The following is a 17,441-nucleotide window of genomic DNA, read 5'->3' on the forward strand; positions in this document are numbered from 1 at the left end:
ATATTCAGAGACAGCAGTTATTCTGGCAGGTGTTTAAATGAGACATAAAAGCCAACATCACTTGTTGTGATACACCTTTGAATGAATGCTCATATTTCAATAGTGGCGGTTGTTTATGGTGTCTAGCGTATCTGTACAGATAGAGCAACGCGAAGAAAAGACTGATGGGTTACTTAAAGCTGGCAGTGATAAACAGGAACATGTGTTTTATTTCAATAGGAGACTAATGACATCTTGTGTTTACAGGTTTTTATACATTTTATTTTTTTGATTGATTCTATATTTCACTTGCCTGAGTTTATTTTGAATACTGTCGACATCTTTTATGTGGAGTGGCGTTGCAGTTTTGGGGTGTTGTTGCACATCTGTGACAATTGTCTATGGATGCAATCGTTTTTAAACAGATCATCTACATCTACAGTACCATTTATGACGATGCTTTGACTATTTTGTGGTGTTTTTTTTAATTCGGCATCGAATACAGTGAAAAACAATGACCTGGTCCAACAAGATGAATATATGCATACAGAAAGTACATCATGTAGACATACCCATGTGTCTTTGCACATGTGAGAGTGAATATTTCCGTGGGGTTAAAGATCCGTTATGCAATAAGCTCACCCTTCTTTTACCGCAGTAACAGGGTCAGAAGAACAAGAATATCATTACGTTCAAACAGCAGCTCTGTAAAGCTCAGCCTTCCTCTGATGTGTGTGTGTGTGTTTGTGCGCGCCCTTGTGTGTGCGTGTGTGTCCGTGTGTGCATTTTACATCAAAGCATAGAACGCTATTAATAGGGCCACTAATGGACTCTAATGGTAAATAGCCACATCAGCACTCAGTTTTTTGACTGTGTGGTGAATTTATAATGTGGGGGAAGTGATAACAAAACCTAAGTATCTTCTAACTCACCTTTAATTGCGGTTTAGGCCGTTGCAATATAAAGTTTTATTTTGAAATGAGGTCCAGCTCAATGTTAAAGTGAGCTGCTTGAAATTAGGAGGTAGTATTTATGGTCTATCTAAAAGTCTGCCTCATCAAGATATGTGTTTGCAGCCTTTATAATCGGAAGTAAAACAAAAATGACATCTTAGTCAGGATAAACTTGCTTATTCTGAAAGATATTTCAGTCTGTGTGTCCTGGTTGGTGTACATCATAGCAGGTGGCACAGCTAGTTATTTCACCTGTTCACCAGTAAATTATAGCTTTCCAAGCATTACGTATTAACTTTATGTCTACAACTCACCTCCCTCAAAGAAGTATTTGTTGTTCACATCTGATTAGTGCCATCTCTCACTTAACCTCTCTAGGTAATGCCATCCAGGCCTTTGGGAACGGGACAGACGTGGGAGTTTGGCAGCCAATGTCCCCTGTCCAGACCACCACTTCCACCACCACACCCTACCAGAGGAACCGCGAGCGCAACCCCAACACCATCGACAACAACATTAACCCAGACCCTGGCATCTACCACTTCTGTGGCAGCCTACAGGTTAGACATGCACGCACAGACACAACTGTGTTTAGAGGCTCTCAGTGCGCTTTATCTGACCTGCTGATCTTTCTATCCTTTTCTATCAGTCTCACCTTCCATATATCTACAGTGTCTGGTCATATTTAGCTATCTTACTGCCGGTCTGTCTGTTTCTGTTGCATACCTCACCGCCTGTCATCCTGTGGCTCACTTTCTGTCTCCTTGTATTTTCAGGCCAGTTTCATTTGTTTATAAGTTAAAACACTGAATCAAATACTAAAAATAAAGGGTTCAAAAGAATCCTGTTGCAAACGTAAGTCTTATTCATGCAGTTTGCAGCAAACCGCCACAGGCAAGTTGTAGTTTACAAGTGGCTGGTGGAGAAAGTGAAACATTCAGCATCTTAAGAGCTAATATTCTTTCTCATGAGTTGGTGGAAACCAAACCAGAGCTAAAAGGAGATTGAAAATTGAGCTTACGACTCTAATGGAATGATAATGTCACTCTGTGTCTGATCGATGTGCAAGTAGGCAGCTGTTTGCAGAGCTGTGCGAGTTTGATTTAGAGTCTTTCGACCCTCTAGTGAAATCACCAAATGCAGCTTTGATAAAAAGTCCAAATTGTAATAAGGAAAACTATAAATAAACTTAATACCAGTATTACTTGAGAAATTTGTTTTAATTTGTTTTCTAAAAATAGTTGTGATTTCTTTTTGTCATCATAGCTTAGTAGTAGTAGACTCAGCAGTCATGCATACAGAACCAGCAGTATGTCACTGCAGCAAATCATTTAGTGAAAGTATTGGTACATTTATAAATACTAATTCGAACTCGTCCTTTACTTGTGGTAAAGCATTAAAATGTTAGTTACTATGACTCATTCATCCTCCACTTGGCTTTTTTTCCTCCCACTGTCCAAAGACATGCAGGCTAGGTTAACTGGTGTCTCTAAAATTGTCCTTAGGTGTGAGTGTGACTGTGGTTGTATGTCTATGTGTAGCTGGCGACCTGTCCAGGGTTGTACCCCACCTTTCACCCCGCGACCCTGTACGCAGGATAAGCTGTTGACACGCGTGGTCCTGTATGTGTGTCACTCCCATTGTGCCCAATAAGAATCTGCTCTCAGTTGGAGAAGCCACTCCTGCTCTACAGGAACAACAGTTATCTGGCTGATGAAACACAGGGATCACAAGCAGCAATCCTGAACACCGGTGATGGGCTCCTCCTGGTGGGGGAGGAGGAAGTGGGGTTTGTACTGTCATTACCTGCAGAGCGATGACAGGGACTCAGAGAGCCATTTCACATATAATAATACTGTAACCCGATGAAGCATCATAAAATCAAAAAAGTTATTGTTTACCCACGTTTACAGAAAATCCTCCAGCAATTTCAAACTGAAATCCACCTTAATCATTTCTTTCTGCAAACAACAATCTTAACTATAAACGTCACTTTCTATGTCTGTGTTGTTGTACACTGTGCAGAGTATTTGGATTGTTTTTTGTTGCTGCATGGGAGAGAACTGTCAATGCTCTCATTGGCGGCTCACCAGGCGCCGCCCCGGTCGGCCAGCATTCAAAGCACAGGAAGCAAAATACCACTGAATGAACACACGGTTTGGGTGAAAATTTAGAGGGAGAAAATATTGCCTGTCATAATTTTTCGGCAACAATATGGCATGGCATCGTCTCATTTTAGTCAGGGGAAAAAAAAGGTCGTTGACGAATCTATTTCGTTTAGTTTCGTCCGACAAAAGTTAACACTACTAGTAACGGTGTTGATGAGAGCGGTGATCGTGAACCAGAACAGTAGAGCTACCAAAACTATGACATGAAAGATACTAAAATGCTCTGTAGAGCTGAGTGGAAACGCAGAGCTGTCTAATAAATCTGTGTGGCGACCCCTTTCACATTACAGATTGTAAGTTGATCAATTTTTAATATAGAGATATTAATGAATTCAGCTCTGTTGCTAAAATCACAGTTGAGTGAACTGTTAAATCTTGCTTTTAAACGCTGTATTTTATATTTATTCATTTTAGCTGATGCTTTTATCCAAAGCGACTTACACTTTCTATATATGTCAGAGGTCTTGGGATGTGTCACAGTGGGGAATTGAACCGGGTCTCTCACACCAAAGGCATGTGTCTTACCCATTGCTCCATCACCACACATTTACCCATTGATCACTATTTATGGCAAATATGTTTGTGTTGCAAAGACTTACTCTTAGTGTATATTTATCTTCATACAGTGAAATTAATTTTGATATTCTGTAACATTAGAATGCAGAAAGTTTGCACAGTGTTTTTACAATTCTTCCTCCCAATCCTGTGTTTTGAAAAGTCACCTGGTTACCCCTTTGTTTGTTGTTAATTACAGAGTGTGCCTTTAACTTTATGTCCATTGCTGTTTTCAGAAAAACAAGACTAGAATAATAGGACTGCCCCAGAAACACACACACACACACACACACACACACAGATATGTAGGCATTCAGTCCTGCAAGTTTAGTTCACACAGACAGATATTGTAGATACAGTAGATGCAATTACACACTCATGTCAGCACACATAAGTACACACAAATACAAGTGCACTCACTTGCTGACACACACACACACACACATGTATATACACACGGTCTGTACTGATAATGAGCTTTGGTGGTGTACTGGTGCGTGTTAGCTGTTGGCACTGCTCTGATAGCACGTCAAATACAAGTTAATGAGAGAGTTGTGTTAAACCATTTTTCTAGTGTGATTTTGTGTGTGTGTGTGTGTGTGTGTGTGTGTGTAGGCATCAAGGCAGGCTATGTTGTTGTAATGACATACTCTGGGGACAGGCCTGTGAGACGATTCACTCCACTCTCCTCATTGATCTCTCTCTCTCTCTCTCTCTCTTTCACACACATACACACACCCACATACATGCAGAATAATAACCATTAGCCAGTGACTCAGAACCTCTCAACAGTCAGACAGTCCAACTACCTCGGCATGACAGAAAAGATCAAAGAGAGGAGAAAAAGGAATGAAAGGTGTAAAGCTCCTCAGCTTCCAGTGAGATCTTCTTAGGAACTGGAGGAGACTTGTGCACCTTCCACCTTCCCGTTTGTCAGAGTTCTCAAATTGAGTTTGACTCCTTTGTGAAATGCTCAGACAACACAAGGAAAGTGTTTTTGACTTTAAGCTAAAATTTAAGGAGATCCTGTCTTCTATTTTGTCATCCATACCTGTATTAAAGACGTCTTTTTAGCCATGCCTATGTTGTTCTGTCTGACAGGTGGCCCACAGTTGGTTCAAGCTGAAATATCTCATGAATCTTTATGATTGCTGATCCCCTGATGTTTCCTATTGTGCCACACATGGACTGTCTAAAAGAAGTGGCCTTAGTCATCGTGACGTCACCCGTTGGTTTGTGGACTGCCATTTTGAAGCCTCGAGTTTGGCCGTTAGAGCGCCGCCATGTTGATTTCTTGCAACCAGCGGCTCAGCGTGGAGCTACCTAGCTTGCTTAGCTAGGTGCATCTGTCTTTTTAACCGGGATGATAATTTTGTCTTTTGTCTAAATTTGTATACTCACCGGAGAAAGTGAGCCAAGTCCTAATGAGCTTTTTCAACGGCGCTGGTTAAATTTACGCAGTGCCGTGGGTACGAGTGTCTCTTGCCATGGTAACGACTTGTCAATCACAGATAGTCCCGCCTTGATAGCATGCTCTGCTTTCCGGTCTATTTTCCTCTAAATGGGACCATAATTTACTAAATGAAAATCATGCTGTATTAAAGAAGACTTGAAACTAGCGATTGAAACCATAAACTCATTATGATAAGTGTTTACTGAGGTAATAAATCAGCTGAGAAGTACGGTCATTTTAACATTATTTCTAATGGAACCGGACTTCTTTTTGCAACCAGAGGAGTCGCCCCCTACTGGCCGTTTGATATAATGCAGGTTTAAGGGACTTCTGCATTCGCTTGTCTGCCACCAGCAGTTCAAAGTTCCACTTGTTCTGTGTTGGCACAACATTTGGTACATACAGTCATGGTTCCCAGGTATTACCTTTTACTGACTTTGGTAATCCTTTTTGTTAAGACTTTTTCTGTCTAGTACCACCATCAGGTCAACACTCATGACCAAATACATGCAAACGTAAATACAGCCTTTGATTTACTTTGCGCTAATTAGCAAATGTTAGCATGCTAATCGTAAACATATCTGCTTAAGTGTCATTGCAAGTGCATGTCAACGTAAGTATTTCGCTCAAAGCACTGCATCACAGACCCGTTAACATGGCTGTAGACTCTAGTCTTGTGTGATGTGAACATATGGCAAGTGAGAAGAAGCTTTCTTTATTTTATTCCTTTTTGTTGTTTTAGAAGTTAAAACCCTTGAAGGACTGCTTTCCCTTCGTCACACAGCAGAGCTAGCTTGGCCCACAGCAAACACAACACAGATAAAACAACATAAACACACATGTGCCAGAGCACACAGGCATACACACACACACAAATAGTTTACAAGCCCCAGGGCTACATCAGCCTGTTCTTATGAATATAGTTGACTCCAAAGCAGGCAAGACGTGCCCTGGACAAATATGGAAATCTACCACATGCTAATGTGACTTTTCAGAACAGGCAGGTATTAGGCAAATCCAAAACACGTGGACACAAGGCAGGAATATATATATGAACTTGTTGACATCCAAACATTTTTGAATTTGAAATAAGCTTTGCAATTGTTTAATATTATAGGATACTTACAAGGTACAGTAGGCACAGCTTTACATGGTTTTCATATGCATGTATTCATAAGCTAAGCTTTCATAGTAGTGTGATATAATTTAAAGGGTCAGGTCACCCAACTTGTGATGAAACAGTGATATCTACCCATGCTGATAGGTTTTAAGATACTGTACCCATCTGTCTCAGACATCGCAGAGACATGTAAGTATAGACTTAAAACCGAAAGTGTCCGAATGTCTAGTGCCAGTGCTACAGTAGATGTAAGTGAGAAAACATGGGTTGCTGCATTTGTTAGTTTTGAATAAAAATGGATATAAACAAATCTTTTAATGCATCAGAAAGAACACTGATGATTTATATTTAGTTGTCTAGTTGTGTGGTTGTCGTTGTGTTAAACTATTTGACAATTTTATCAGTTTTACAAGTGAGAGACAGGTCTAATCTTGTGTTTTGAGTGACTCTTTTGCTTATAATTGGATTACATATTGGATCCAGAATGTGCCATTAAGTGGATCTCATATTTTAGTCAAGACAAGACGTCTAAAAAGTTTCTAAACTGCTGAATTTGTTGGTTTTCAATCATCTTACAGAGACGTTATAACAGTAAAAAAAACTACTTGTAAATGGAATCTAAATTCTAAAGTCACAATAATATAATTTAAATTTCCAAATGTTTTGTTTTGAAACACTGAAAGTGCTCTTAGGATTTCAGCAACAAGCTGTAAAAGTTTAGTGTCATTATGCTTTCTCCGTGTTTCTGTGAATGTGTTTAAAACTTTTAATGCATCTAAACAATGACTCCAAACACAGATGGGACCTCATCATGAAACACAAACTGATGTAAGTTTTGGTTAGTCATTGTGTTGCTCAGACCAATTTTCTGTTTCCACTCTTGGAATTCTTGGCTTGTTCTTTTGTTTGCGTGTTTATGCAGAGGCCAGCAAATAGACCATGATTTATAGACATCATTCCACCCGAGCTTTGGCTTTTTTTTTCAGTGCTGAAGCAACGGTGTAATAACAGAATTCAGTTTCTCACCTTCTGTATTACTATGCCTGCAACAACCTGTACATCCCTATTTTTGGTCTGAATTCACGATACTGTATACTGGAGCCATTTATTATTCTGTCACACCTACAGCCGGAGCAAACACACATACACACACACATATAAATACCCAGAAGCCAAAACTGGAGTTACATTCACTAACAGCATTGATCCTGAATACAAACTTTCAGTATGCACACAAGGACACAAGAGAATCTTCTCATAAGCCAAAAACTCCTGCGCAAAGTATCAAATTCATAATCAGATGCGTAATATAGCAAATACAGAAAGAAAATATGAGATGTTCAGATGCTGATTACAAGGCTTGGCTGCAAATCAGCAGATCAACTCATTGTGGGCTTGCAATCAACACAAGTGGTAATCACTGTCTTGTAATTTACCTGAAGAGTAAAGAGGAGAGAATGAAGATTACCAATGTGATGCGTCATCACTGAACAAATGTCATGTACATTTTTCTGTTCAGGACTTGATTGTATTATTTTTTTTAATTTTAAACTGGAGTAATAAGGTCACGGTTATAGTTAGAGCTTTTTAATAAGGTTTTCCTTAGAGTAAACTCTGAGGTTGGTATGATTTATGTGGCACCTTAACAATAACCATGTGTTGCCGACCTCGTCACTCTGGAGCTGTTTCAGTTGTCTTATCAGTTTGTGCTCCGAGTTGATTGATGTGTGGAAATTCCCTCATCCTTATTGACATTTTTGTCTTGTGATAGGGTTGTTTTACCAATGAACGACTTAATAAAGAGTTGACACCGCAGTTGTGTTTGAACGAACACATTATCAAACTTTAGATTGTTGCAGTGGTGGATGGGAACTTTACCTCTCTGCCATCCATTAGCCATGGGTTAGTCTGTCTTTCCTCTGAAGACATCAGAGAGAGATTAAAGAGAGATTAGCTAAAGATTCTATACATTACATACATTTGCATTCAGTAAACTTACAACTTAGAGTCAGTGTTGGTTTATTTAAACCCTGAAGGTGTAATTTTAGTTGCCTAAATCTACGCAAAAATGTTAATATTCCACTATTAATAAATAAGCAGTAAGTTACTTGAAAAACGCAGTCAAGAAATTAAAGCATCATCCCAGAGCAGCTTCTTACATTTACACACATGAAAAATGTGTGTGTGTGTGTCTGTGTGTGTGTGTGTGTGTGCGCGAGAGATGGAATCAAAGACGGCGTGAGCGTGCGACAGCCACTGAATGATAAATCGGAGATGAAATCTGATTCTGGGTTTGACTGTCCCTCTGTGCTGAGTCTCGCTGTTCTTCTCCTTTGAGTCATAATATCAGAGGCTTTAAAAGTTTAACAGGCTCTCAGGGTAAACTCTTCAAGGTTATTGTAGTTTTTCCAATTTGGCTTTAGTTTCCAATCTGCTTTTTGTGATCAGATCAGCACCGGGCTTTCATAAACGTACAGACTGAATGTGATGGTTTTTTGAAGTTTAGTCACAGTGTTTGAACACTGATGTCTTTGTGTTGTTTGTACCTGGTGTGTAAACGTATTGACAGAATATTTTCAGACTAATTAGATTTTAGATTGTTCCATCGAATGTTGATCAGAGCAAATTAATTAATGCAGATCCTCGTATCGACTTTCACTTCAGTCTCAATTTGATAGTCATCAAAGCACTAAAATGCTGTTGTGTCGTGACTTAACATGCAGACTTTAAGATATTAGTTAACCTTGAAACTTCATTAATATATTATCTGTGTCATGATCTTTTGTCATTAACAAAAGTACAAACATGAATCTTTTTTTGTGGATGTTTTTTGGGTTGTAACATGGATTGTGATTCTTTTTATCTTTTCTGTTGCAGGCTCAGAAATTGAAGTCAAACTCAACTGCTGATGGGGTCTTCTGTTGGTAAGTTTTTTGTCATTTCATTTTGTGAAATTCACAATTCAGTCATGAGACAATGAATAAAATGTTCAACAAATGTAGTTCTAGACAAAAACAGAGTCACATTCTACTTAAAATTTTACTTCTAGTCAATTAAAAGCAACTACATGTCATGACAGGATAAAATACTTGAAGTGATTCAATAACAACTTACCCAGAGTTAGGCAGGTCTGTCCCATCTTACCATCTTGGCATCTGATGTTGTCAGTTAATTAAAATGTTCCCTCTGAACTTCCTTGTAAAAAGTACTAATTTTCTCACCCTCTTACTTCTTTGTTACAATTATTACAATAGAGTTATACCAAAATAACATATTTCTGACGGAAAATAAAGATGCCAGAATAATTGTAGTGACAAATTGCCCTGTTTGAAACAAGTTTCAAGTCTCTGCAAGCATATTATTGCCGTGCATTTGGACAACATTAGGGTTGTCCCTGACTAAGGATTTATATATTCGAATGAGAATTACACACAGTAGCTCTGCTTTAATCTTGAGAAGCTGCAGCTACATACATGATACATGATACATGTTCATTACTCACTGTAACTTACACTGCATTTCTGGCAAAACCGAGGATTATTGTTGACCTGTTTCTCTCCGCTCACCTGCACACACACACACACACACACACACACACACACACACACACACTGAACCTTAAGGCTAGGGTTAAAATTTTGGATTTATTCACACACTTTAAAGAGGTGGTATTATGATTATTTTCAGGTTCAAAATCTTATTTAGGGGTTGTACTAGAACAGGTTTACATGGTTTAATTAAAAAAACACCATATTTTTTGTCATGCTGCACATTACTGCAGCTCCTCTTTTCACCCTATGTGTTGTACGCTCCACTCTTGAGCTGCATCTTATTTGTACCAAATCTTTCTTGGGAGTTGCACACGCACAGTTTCCAGGTTAAGAACTACTAGCCAATCAGAAGCAGAGAAGGGCGGGTCAGTGAGAAGCCGGTATACAGCTTCGTTTCAGCTGTATATCCTCTTACCAGCTTAGCAACATAGACTGGAGCGAGAGTTTCAGAGTGGTGAGTTATTAATCTGTAACAAAAGGATCTTTCATCCATAAAGTTTTAACTGAGCTCTGTCTCTACATCACAGGAACAACTTTATGTCCGTTGACTGCCTGGAGGAGAGGTGTGTGCTGCAGCTCAATGTTTTTCCACCGGTGTTTTTGAGTGCGTGTTGGACTAGCCGTTTGGCGAGCGTTATATGACGCGCATGTTGCTTTCATCCCAGTGACGTCACAGGGATGAAAGGGAAACGGCTGGACTACAAACAAGCTGTTTTAAGGCAGTTTTCTGTGGGAGATGGGAACTCCCTTTTTCATTTTGCAAACCTAATACATGTATAAAAAAAGATATATAACTCAACAGTGGAGAAGGAAAAAGGCAAAAAGCATAATATGACCTCTTTAAAAATATTTATTATTAAAAGCTTTCTTTTCACAGTTTTATTTACAGCATTATATGTTGAAATGTATATCATAAGAGGCTGTATATTAACTTACTGGGAGAAAACCTGTAGTTCTATGTAAAATGAGACGTTGAGCTCCCCCATATATCCATAATGGTATGATCCATCTTTCATAACGCCACTGCGAAGATTCGACTGTGAGATTGGCTCGTCGAATCAGGCTCCACCCATCGAGCATCAAATCTTCGACTATTCGGGGTCAGTCCTAGATAACACATATTTTTTGCATAGGTATGCCGGGTCAAAGAATTATGTCTTTAATCTGGGGAACATTTCACATCCTAAAAATTCAGGCACACAACTTGTGTTGGGAGATGAAATCTCAAACCATTTCAGTATTTTATCTCAGGAAACATTTTATCTAAGACCACAAAGCGATTGCTCGAGTTACCAAATAATCACAAACTCTGATCCAACCTCGCTGTACTCGCTCACCTTCCTCTGACAGTGATTGCCGTGGCAATCCTTCTTGCCTCCTTTGTAAACTCCTGTTCTTTGTAGTTCCTTTGAGGCTGAAATGGGTTTGTTGCTTATCTGGTGGCTTTTAAAGTTCACTGTAAATGTCATTGTACAATAATAAGGCATGGTTATGCGCTGGACTGGCATTTAATAGAGGCAGGGACAGGTCTCGGGGAGATGACCCAGCCGTTAGCTTGCAGCTTTATTAGAACGCCAAAGACCAGTGGTGGAGCTCTATACACACATACTTATGCATTGTGGCACATGCAAATGCACACACACACACACGCACACATGCTTTTCAGCTTTCCACTGTGGCATTCTAGCTATAAAAACAACCTTTTGATACTGTGTCATACCAGAAGAATATATTTAGTAGTTTTTGTAGGTGATATTATTGAATTTAAAGCCTGATGTCTTGAAGTATGCCACCTCTTCTGTGCATGAATTAAATTATTTTCACCTACAGTCCATTTTGTGTCCTAGTGTGTAAGATGCCGGTAATGGCAAACAAATCACCAGGGTATAGACAAATAAAAAGTCAAATTCTCCAATGAGTGATGCGTATATGAATAAAGATAAGTACCTAAGTACCTAAAAAAAAAAAGCTACAATGGCGCATGATGTTTGAAATGTTTGGCAGCCTTTTATGTTATTGTTTGTTTATCATTTATCAAGCTGTCATGAAAACATTCCCAGAATCTGCTGTGGATTAGATCCAGAGGCACCTGCCACAGCTGATTCATGAAACTTGTGTATGCCACAATCTGGCCGGGCCTCAGTTATGTAGAAACTAGTTGTCTCTGAAAATACATATTTTCCAAGGCAATGTGAGGTCAATCTTACTTTGAGAAAGAAGGAATGTATATATACTAACTTTTATATACAAACCAGATTGAGCATAATGCTTTAAATTCAGATTTTAGCACAAAGGTTCATTATATTCCCCTTAAACTAGAAATATATTATTAAAAAACGCTAGTGCCTAAACAGCTGTCCCTTGCAGGGAAAAGGCTTAATCACTTTAAATAAATATTTCACTAATCCAACACATTTAGCTTTGCCTGTCAAGCTTTACATTTTAAGTTTACAATTCAACTGTGGCATATTATATAACCTGTACATTGTAAACATATCCAGAGTCATCATTTTTGGAACAATGGGTTCTTGATTTCAGATGTTAGCACACAAAAGCTGGCTTCCCTTTTCCGATGACAACTGTTTTGCAGATTGAAATGACTTGAAATCACTGCTAGATTTGAACAAATAGAGCTACCTAGCTACCTAGCATTGCATGAGTAATTTGGTGGGAAAATCTGTCCCCATGTGACTTTTGAATGTGTTCAGCTGACTCGTTTGTGAAAAAGAAGCCTGCAAAACAGACGACATAAATGGTATCATGCTAATTCGTTGGTGTAATGATGCAAAAAAGCTTATGTCCCAGGTGAAAAGTCCTTACCAGATGACAAGGCTTCATGCAGAAGACATGAATATTGTTTTTGTATTTCAGGGAAGAGCCATCATTACAGTGTTGAAAAGGAAATATCTGTGAAAATTGAATAAAAACCACAGACAATGAGCGTCACATAGCTCGGTATGACTGTTTTTTTTTTTACTAAACTCTCTGTGCCTCTCTGTGTCTCTCTCAGGACCCTCAGCTAGTCGGCCCAAGTACGTCCAACGCCATCCCGAGGAACTCGGCTGTCTCCAAACGGCCATCAGGCCTTGCCTCTCTGCTGCCTCCACTGTTCTGGCTGTGGTACTGCAGCCTGCAGGCGCTCTCCTCGCCAGGCGTCTTGTAGCCTCATCGCTTCGCAGCAACAAACTACAACGGACTGACAAACACACATTTGTATAAAAGAAAGAGCAAAACAAGAAATTATATCCTTTCTTCTCAGTAATACCTGTTGTATTTTTATTTCCCCTATAGATTCTATCTCTCTTTTTATTCCTACTTTAATTTTTTTAATGAATTTTTGGATTTTTGTTTTGTTGTTTTTTGCATTGCAGCTGCGTGCTAAAATGGTGATCTACTATACGTGTTAACTCAGTTTGGCTGTGTGTTTCCTTCCGGGTTAGTTGGAAAAAAAGGGATTTAAAGCGTCCATGTTGGGCAGAAATGAGAAAATACTCGAGGACTACATTCCAATAAACCACAGCTGGTTGCTCTTGGAAAGGTACACACAATGTATATTAGCATTGAGTCGTCAAATCAGTTTTCACCCACGTCTGTTTGTGTGTTGAGGCTATAAGTGGGATCTTTCGTCACAGTCAGTTCAGTGATGGCTACATTTTATCATTTGGGCAAGCTTTTAGGTGTTATTCAGTCTCCTCTGTGGTTTGTGTATGTTTTGATAATGACGTGATCTGGTATTTTACATTTTTATGAAAGGTCCACGTGGATATTTACCTGAGAAAAATATCACTTGAATTTTTTTTTTTCAGGGTGAACACCAACAAATTAAAACAAGTTAGAACATCTGTGCCCAAACCGTCTTTACTGTAGCTCGTACTGAACACACATCGCCGCTGGCAAAAGCACACAGGCGAAGACCCACAAACACATACTGCACATTTTCACACATTCAGACAAAAACACACAGAAACACACTCACCGCCAGGCTTTCTGCTCCCTTTTTTTTTTTTTTTTACACCTGGTTTTTGCCAAATGAGTGATACTCTGAGGTCACAGGACACACGCTGCTGTGGATGGCTGAATCCACTCCACTCATTAGTGATTGTACATACTTATAACAGTCTAAGCCACATTCAGTGTTTCTCTATGGCCGGGGACGGAGAAGCTGTTGCAGTTTCACCTGAACATTTGTTTTTCTTTTTTAGTTTTGATGTACTTTGCTGCACTGTGTCCACAAAAACAAGAGCTGAGGAAAAAAATAGGCTTATTGTTGTAGCGTATATTCAACGGTAACACACACCTCCATCGATGCAAAGCGTCCTTTTCTTTCAGTTCAGTATTACGACTTGTTGCCTCAATTGTAAAATTGTCGACACGTTTTTGGGGAGGAAGCGACTGCTTGAAATTGACCATTTGCTAAACCCAAATACTCTTAGGTACCATCACAACAACCGTGGAGTTTCGTGTTCTAGCATGGCATGTATGCAGTATCGCTACTTGACATTGGTAGTTATTTCTAGAATAATATGTCTTTGATTTCAGATGGAAAATTCTTTACATCTGACCTATTTGAAAATGTGAATACTGAAAAAAGGGGTTTGTGTTACATATGTTGCTAACTCAGGACTGCGATATCAGCAGTGCTAAAGCTTGTAATATAGATACCAGGCAAACAGTCATCATTTGATGACTCATTTAGGAGATATGGGAATAAAGTAGAAGCATTGTTGTACTGAAGGATAGAGCTCGTTAGCACTGCAGCGTTATAAGGAGAAATTTAAGCATTGTTATTTTATTATAATGTGTCTCAATTTTCTACAAAGACACACTTGAACAAACAACACAAATTTGAGAAAAGAGAAATGGCTTTGAGGATGTGTTTGACAAACATAACCTGGGTAAGCATGCTCCGGCTGCAGTAGGTGTGCTAACATTAGCAGCAGAGAACTGACACTGTTTAACCCATTCCCTGCACTTTTACCGACACCACCCTTTTACCTGGTTGGATTCTTTTTAGTTGCCCTGTGAACACCACTTCAGCATGTTGATTGAACTTCAAAGTGTAAAAAAAAAATGCTTTGCGTAGCTGTAGTTGCTAAGTTTCGATTAAAGAATTATTGTTCGGGGGAGGGGTTTAGCAAACGGTCATTTCTGTCTTTTTATGAGTCTGACTTGTTACTTACTGTGTGTGAATCGCCAAACCACTTTTTGTATGTCTGATCCAGAGGACTGCTGGGAAAATCCCAGCCACAGCATCGCAATCTTATTCAATTCTCATATGTAGACGCAGGCATATGGTTTTCGAACTCTCCAAACAGGAAATAAAGCTCCCAACAACACATGATCAAGACGTTCACATACATCACTGTGGCATGTTCAGCAAGTTACTTTAGCCATTTGGACAGTGACAGGAGCATTTCTGACACGCAGCTTGGGTTTATGTAGCTTTTCAAAACATGATTAATGTATAGCAGAACTTAAATGTTATTTACCGAGCATAAACATGGTATATGCACTGTATGTACTTGGCTGAAATTATAAATTGGACAAATAAATGTCTGATGATATTCTATTCCAGAGCATTGTGAGCTATTTTGACATTCAGATACAACATAGAGTACATTGAATAAACCAGAATATTGTTTTTTATAACAACTTATGTGTATATTTCTCCCAGTATGTACATGATTATTGCATCTGAGAAAGAGGATATCAATAACTCTCCTACTGTAGTTAAAAAGCCCCATTTATGATGTTGCTTAAATATAGTATTGAGTTTTTTGGCTAAGATTTAAAATTATTTTTCTATCTTTTACTAATTTTTGCTGTTTTGATGAGTTGAAGTGAAGGAGATGGACTGGTTACAGATAGCTCATATTTACATTTTTTTACTGTAATTATTTTGGTTTTTAAGGCTGAAATAATTCTAGTGACAACAACTAGAAGTCGAGCAAGAAAGAAATTGTGATTGCATGATGATTAAGAAGGAAATAAATCAATCAGACAAATATATTCTACACAGCAGCATTAAAGGCTTTTTTATGGTATATTTGACCAGAAGTGGGTAAGTGGGAAAATTCCCACAGACTGGACGTGTGCATTGTGGATGGAAAGTTAAACAGAAATGTTATGAGTTGCTACATGATTAAAACCTACATTACATTTCTCAGAATTGTGTCTTATAGTACATCTGATCATTTCATATTTGAATCCCAGTGTCATGTCTTCATTGGCCCTGGACTATGAGATGAAGTAAAGTTTATACATGGGCTTTACATTTCTTTGAAGAGTTCCTCTGAGCTGAGCTAAAGTTAAATATGTTTGCTGTCCATATCCACCCAGCCTGTTGTTTCAAAATACCAAAAATGGATTTTTGGAGATGCAGACTCCCTCTGATATACGGCATCATTACCTTCTTAGCTTGTGAAAATGTAAAATCTATTGTACAAAAGTTATGATTAAAAACTGTTAAATCACCCAGACTGTTTGTACGTGGTGTTATTTCACTGAACAAGGATGAGAGGAACCAGCAGACATGTGGAAAATACAGATAGGATAGGTGACATAAACGATTAAAGAACATTTGAGGTCAGTTGAGGTTATCCTGAGGGTCTGATAAGACCGTACGAGTTAATGTTGCTGACCTCGGGCTACCAAGCCAAAGGAAAAGTGAAGAGCGAAGAGATGAGACCGGATAAAGAAAGAGTCATCTGAGGTTTCTGGTAGCTTTTTAGCTTTGGCCAACTGGCGTGAGGAGGAGAGGTCACATCAGGCCGACTCTCTGTGATACTGTATTAGTGCTGCATGAGGAGAAACAAAAGGCAAACCAGACTAAAGTTAATCCTGTAGGGTTGAGGTGGATGTGTTCACCTGCAAACAACTTGGTTGATGAGTCATTTTATGTTCAGTTTGAATCTATTACTACTTACATTATCTACTGAGATAACTGAGAAATTACATTAGAGAATCTTCAGGCTTGTTAACCTCTTATATAAAATTAAATTGCATTAATTTCAGGAGTTGTTGCAGCTTAAAAGCAATTTTTAGTGGATTGAATTGGAAGAAGCCCAAAAAAAGTCAATAAAACAACTTACTCTATTCTCCAAAAATGTTTAGACGTTCAGTTTTTCATCATTTCTTCTTCAAAATAACAGTTCCAGGAAGGCTTCCTGAGGCTGAACTCAATTACCATCCAACAATGCTCATGAAACACAATGACCTTGCAGAATAACGAGGAAGGCAAGTGGCACCACCAACGCATTGTTTTTTAGCTCTGAAAGAAAATGTACCGACAATGTGTCAGTCAAAATGTGAGCACGCAGTAACTCAAGCTTATTAGTGATAGACACAGTAGGTTGGGTATTTATTACAGGTGGTGCAGCTGGGGATAGGAGAGGTGCAGCCACACCCAGGTCCAGGACCTCAAGGGTCTCAAGGGACCCAGGCGAACCACTATCAGTTTGTGAACAACTGGATGGGTACAGCTGAAGTGGACCACTTTTTAGCAAGTGGCACTACTGTAATAGTCACTGGAACTAATATTGTTTTGTGAAATGGTACCATACAACCGAATTAATAACTGTTTAAAAGTTATCTACAGTCCTTTTTGCAGCAAGGACAATTCAATTTACTCTTTTAGACAATTCGATGTTTCATATAACTACT

At 38.9% G+C, this 17,441-nt stretch overlaps 1 protein-coding gene across 3 annotated transcripts in view; it reads left to right on the top strand.

Moving 5' to 3' along the window:
* gfra1a (gdnf family receptor alpha 1a) overlaps window positions 1–16,252 on the top strand; it is a 107,313-nt gene extending 91,061 nt beyond the window's left edge. For all 3 annotated transcript variants that reach the window (XM_038732379.1, XM_038732377.1, XM_038732378.1), the window contains 3 exons: window positions 1,311–1,492; window positions 9,106–9,152; window positions 12,790–16,252. In XM_038732379.1, the coding sequence (XP_038588307.1) occupies window positions 1,311–1,492; window positions 9,106–9,152; window positions 12,790–12,802 (242 nt within the window). In that variant the 3' untranslated portion in view covers window positions 12,803–16,252. The remainder of the gene's footprint in view (window positions 1–1,310; window positions 1,493–9,105; window positions 9,153–12,789) is intronic.
* The last annotated feature ends 1,189 nt before the right edge of the window (window positions 16,253–17,441 follow it).

Source organism: Micropterus salmoides, unplaced genomic scaffold (genome assembly GCF_014851395.1).
Source record: "Micropterus salmoides isolate LMB-PRFRI ecotype aquatic unplaced genomic scaffold, ASM1485139v1 Ms_hic_scaffold_2, whole genome shotgun sequence".
Classification (NCBI taxonomy): Eukaryota; Metazoa; Chordata; class Actinopteri; order Centrarchiformes; family Centrarchidae; genus Micropterus; species Micropterus salmoides.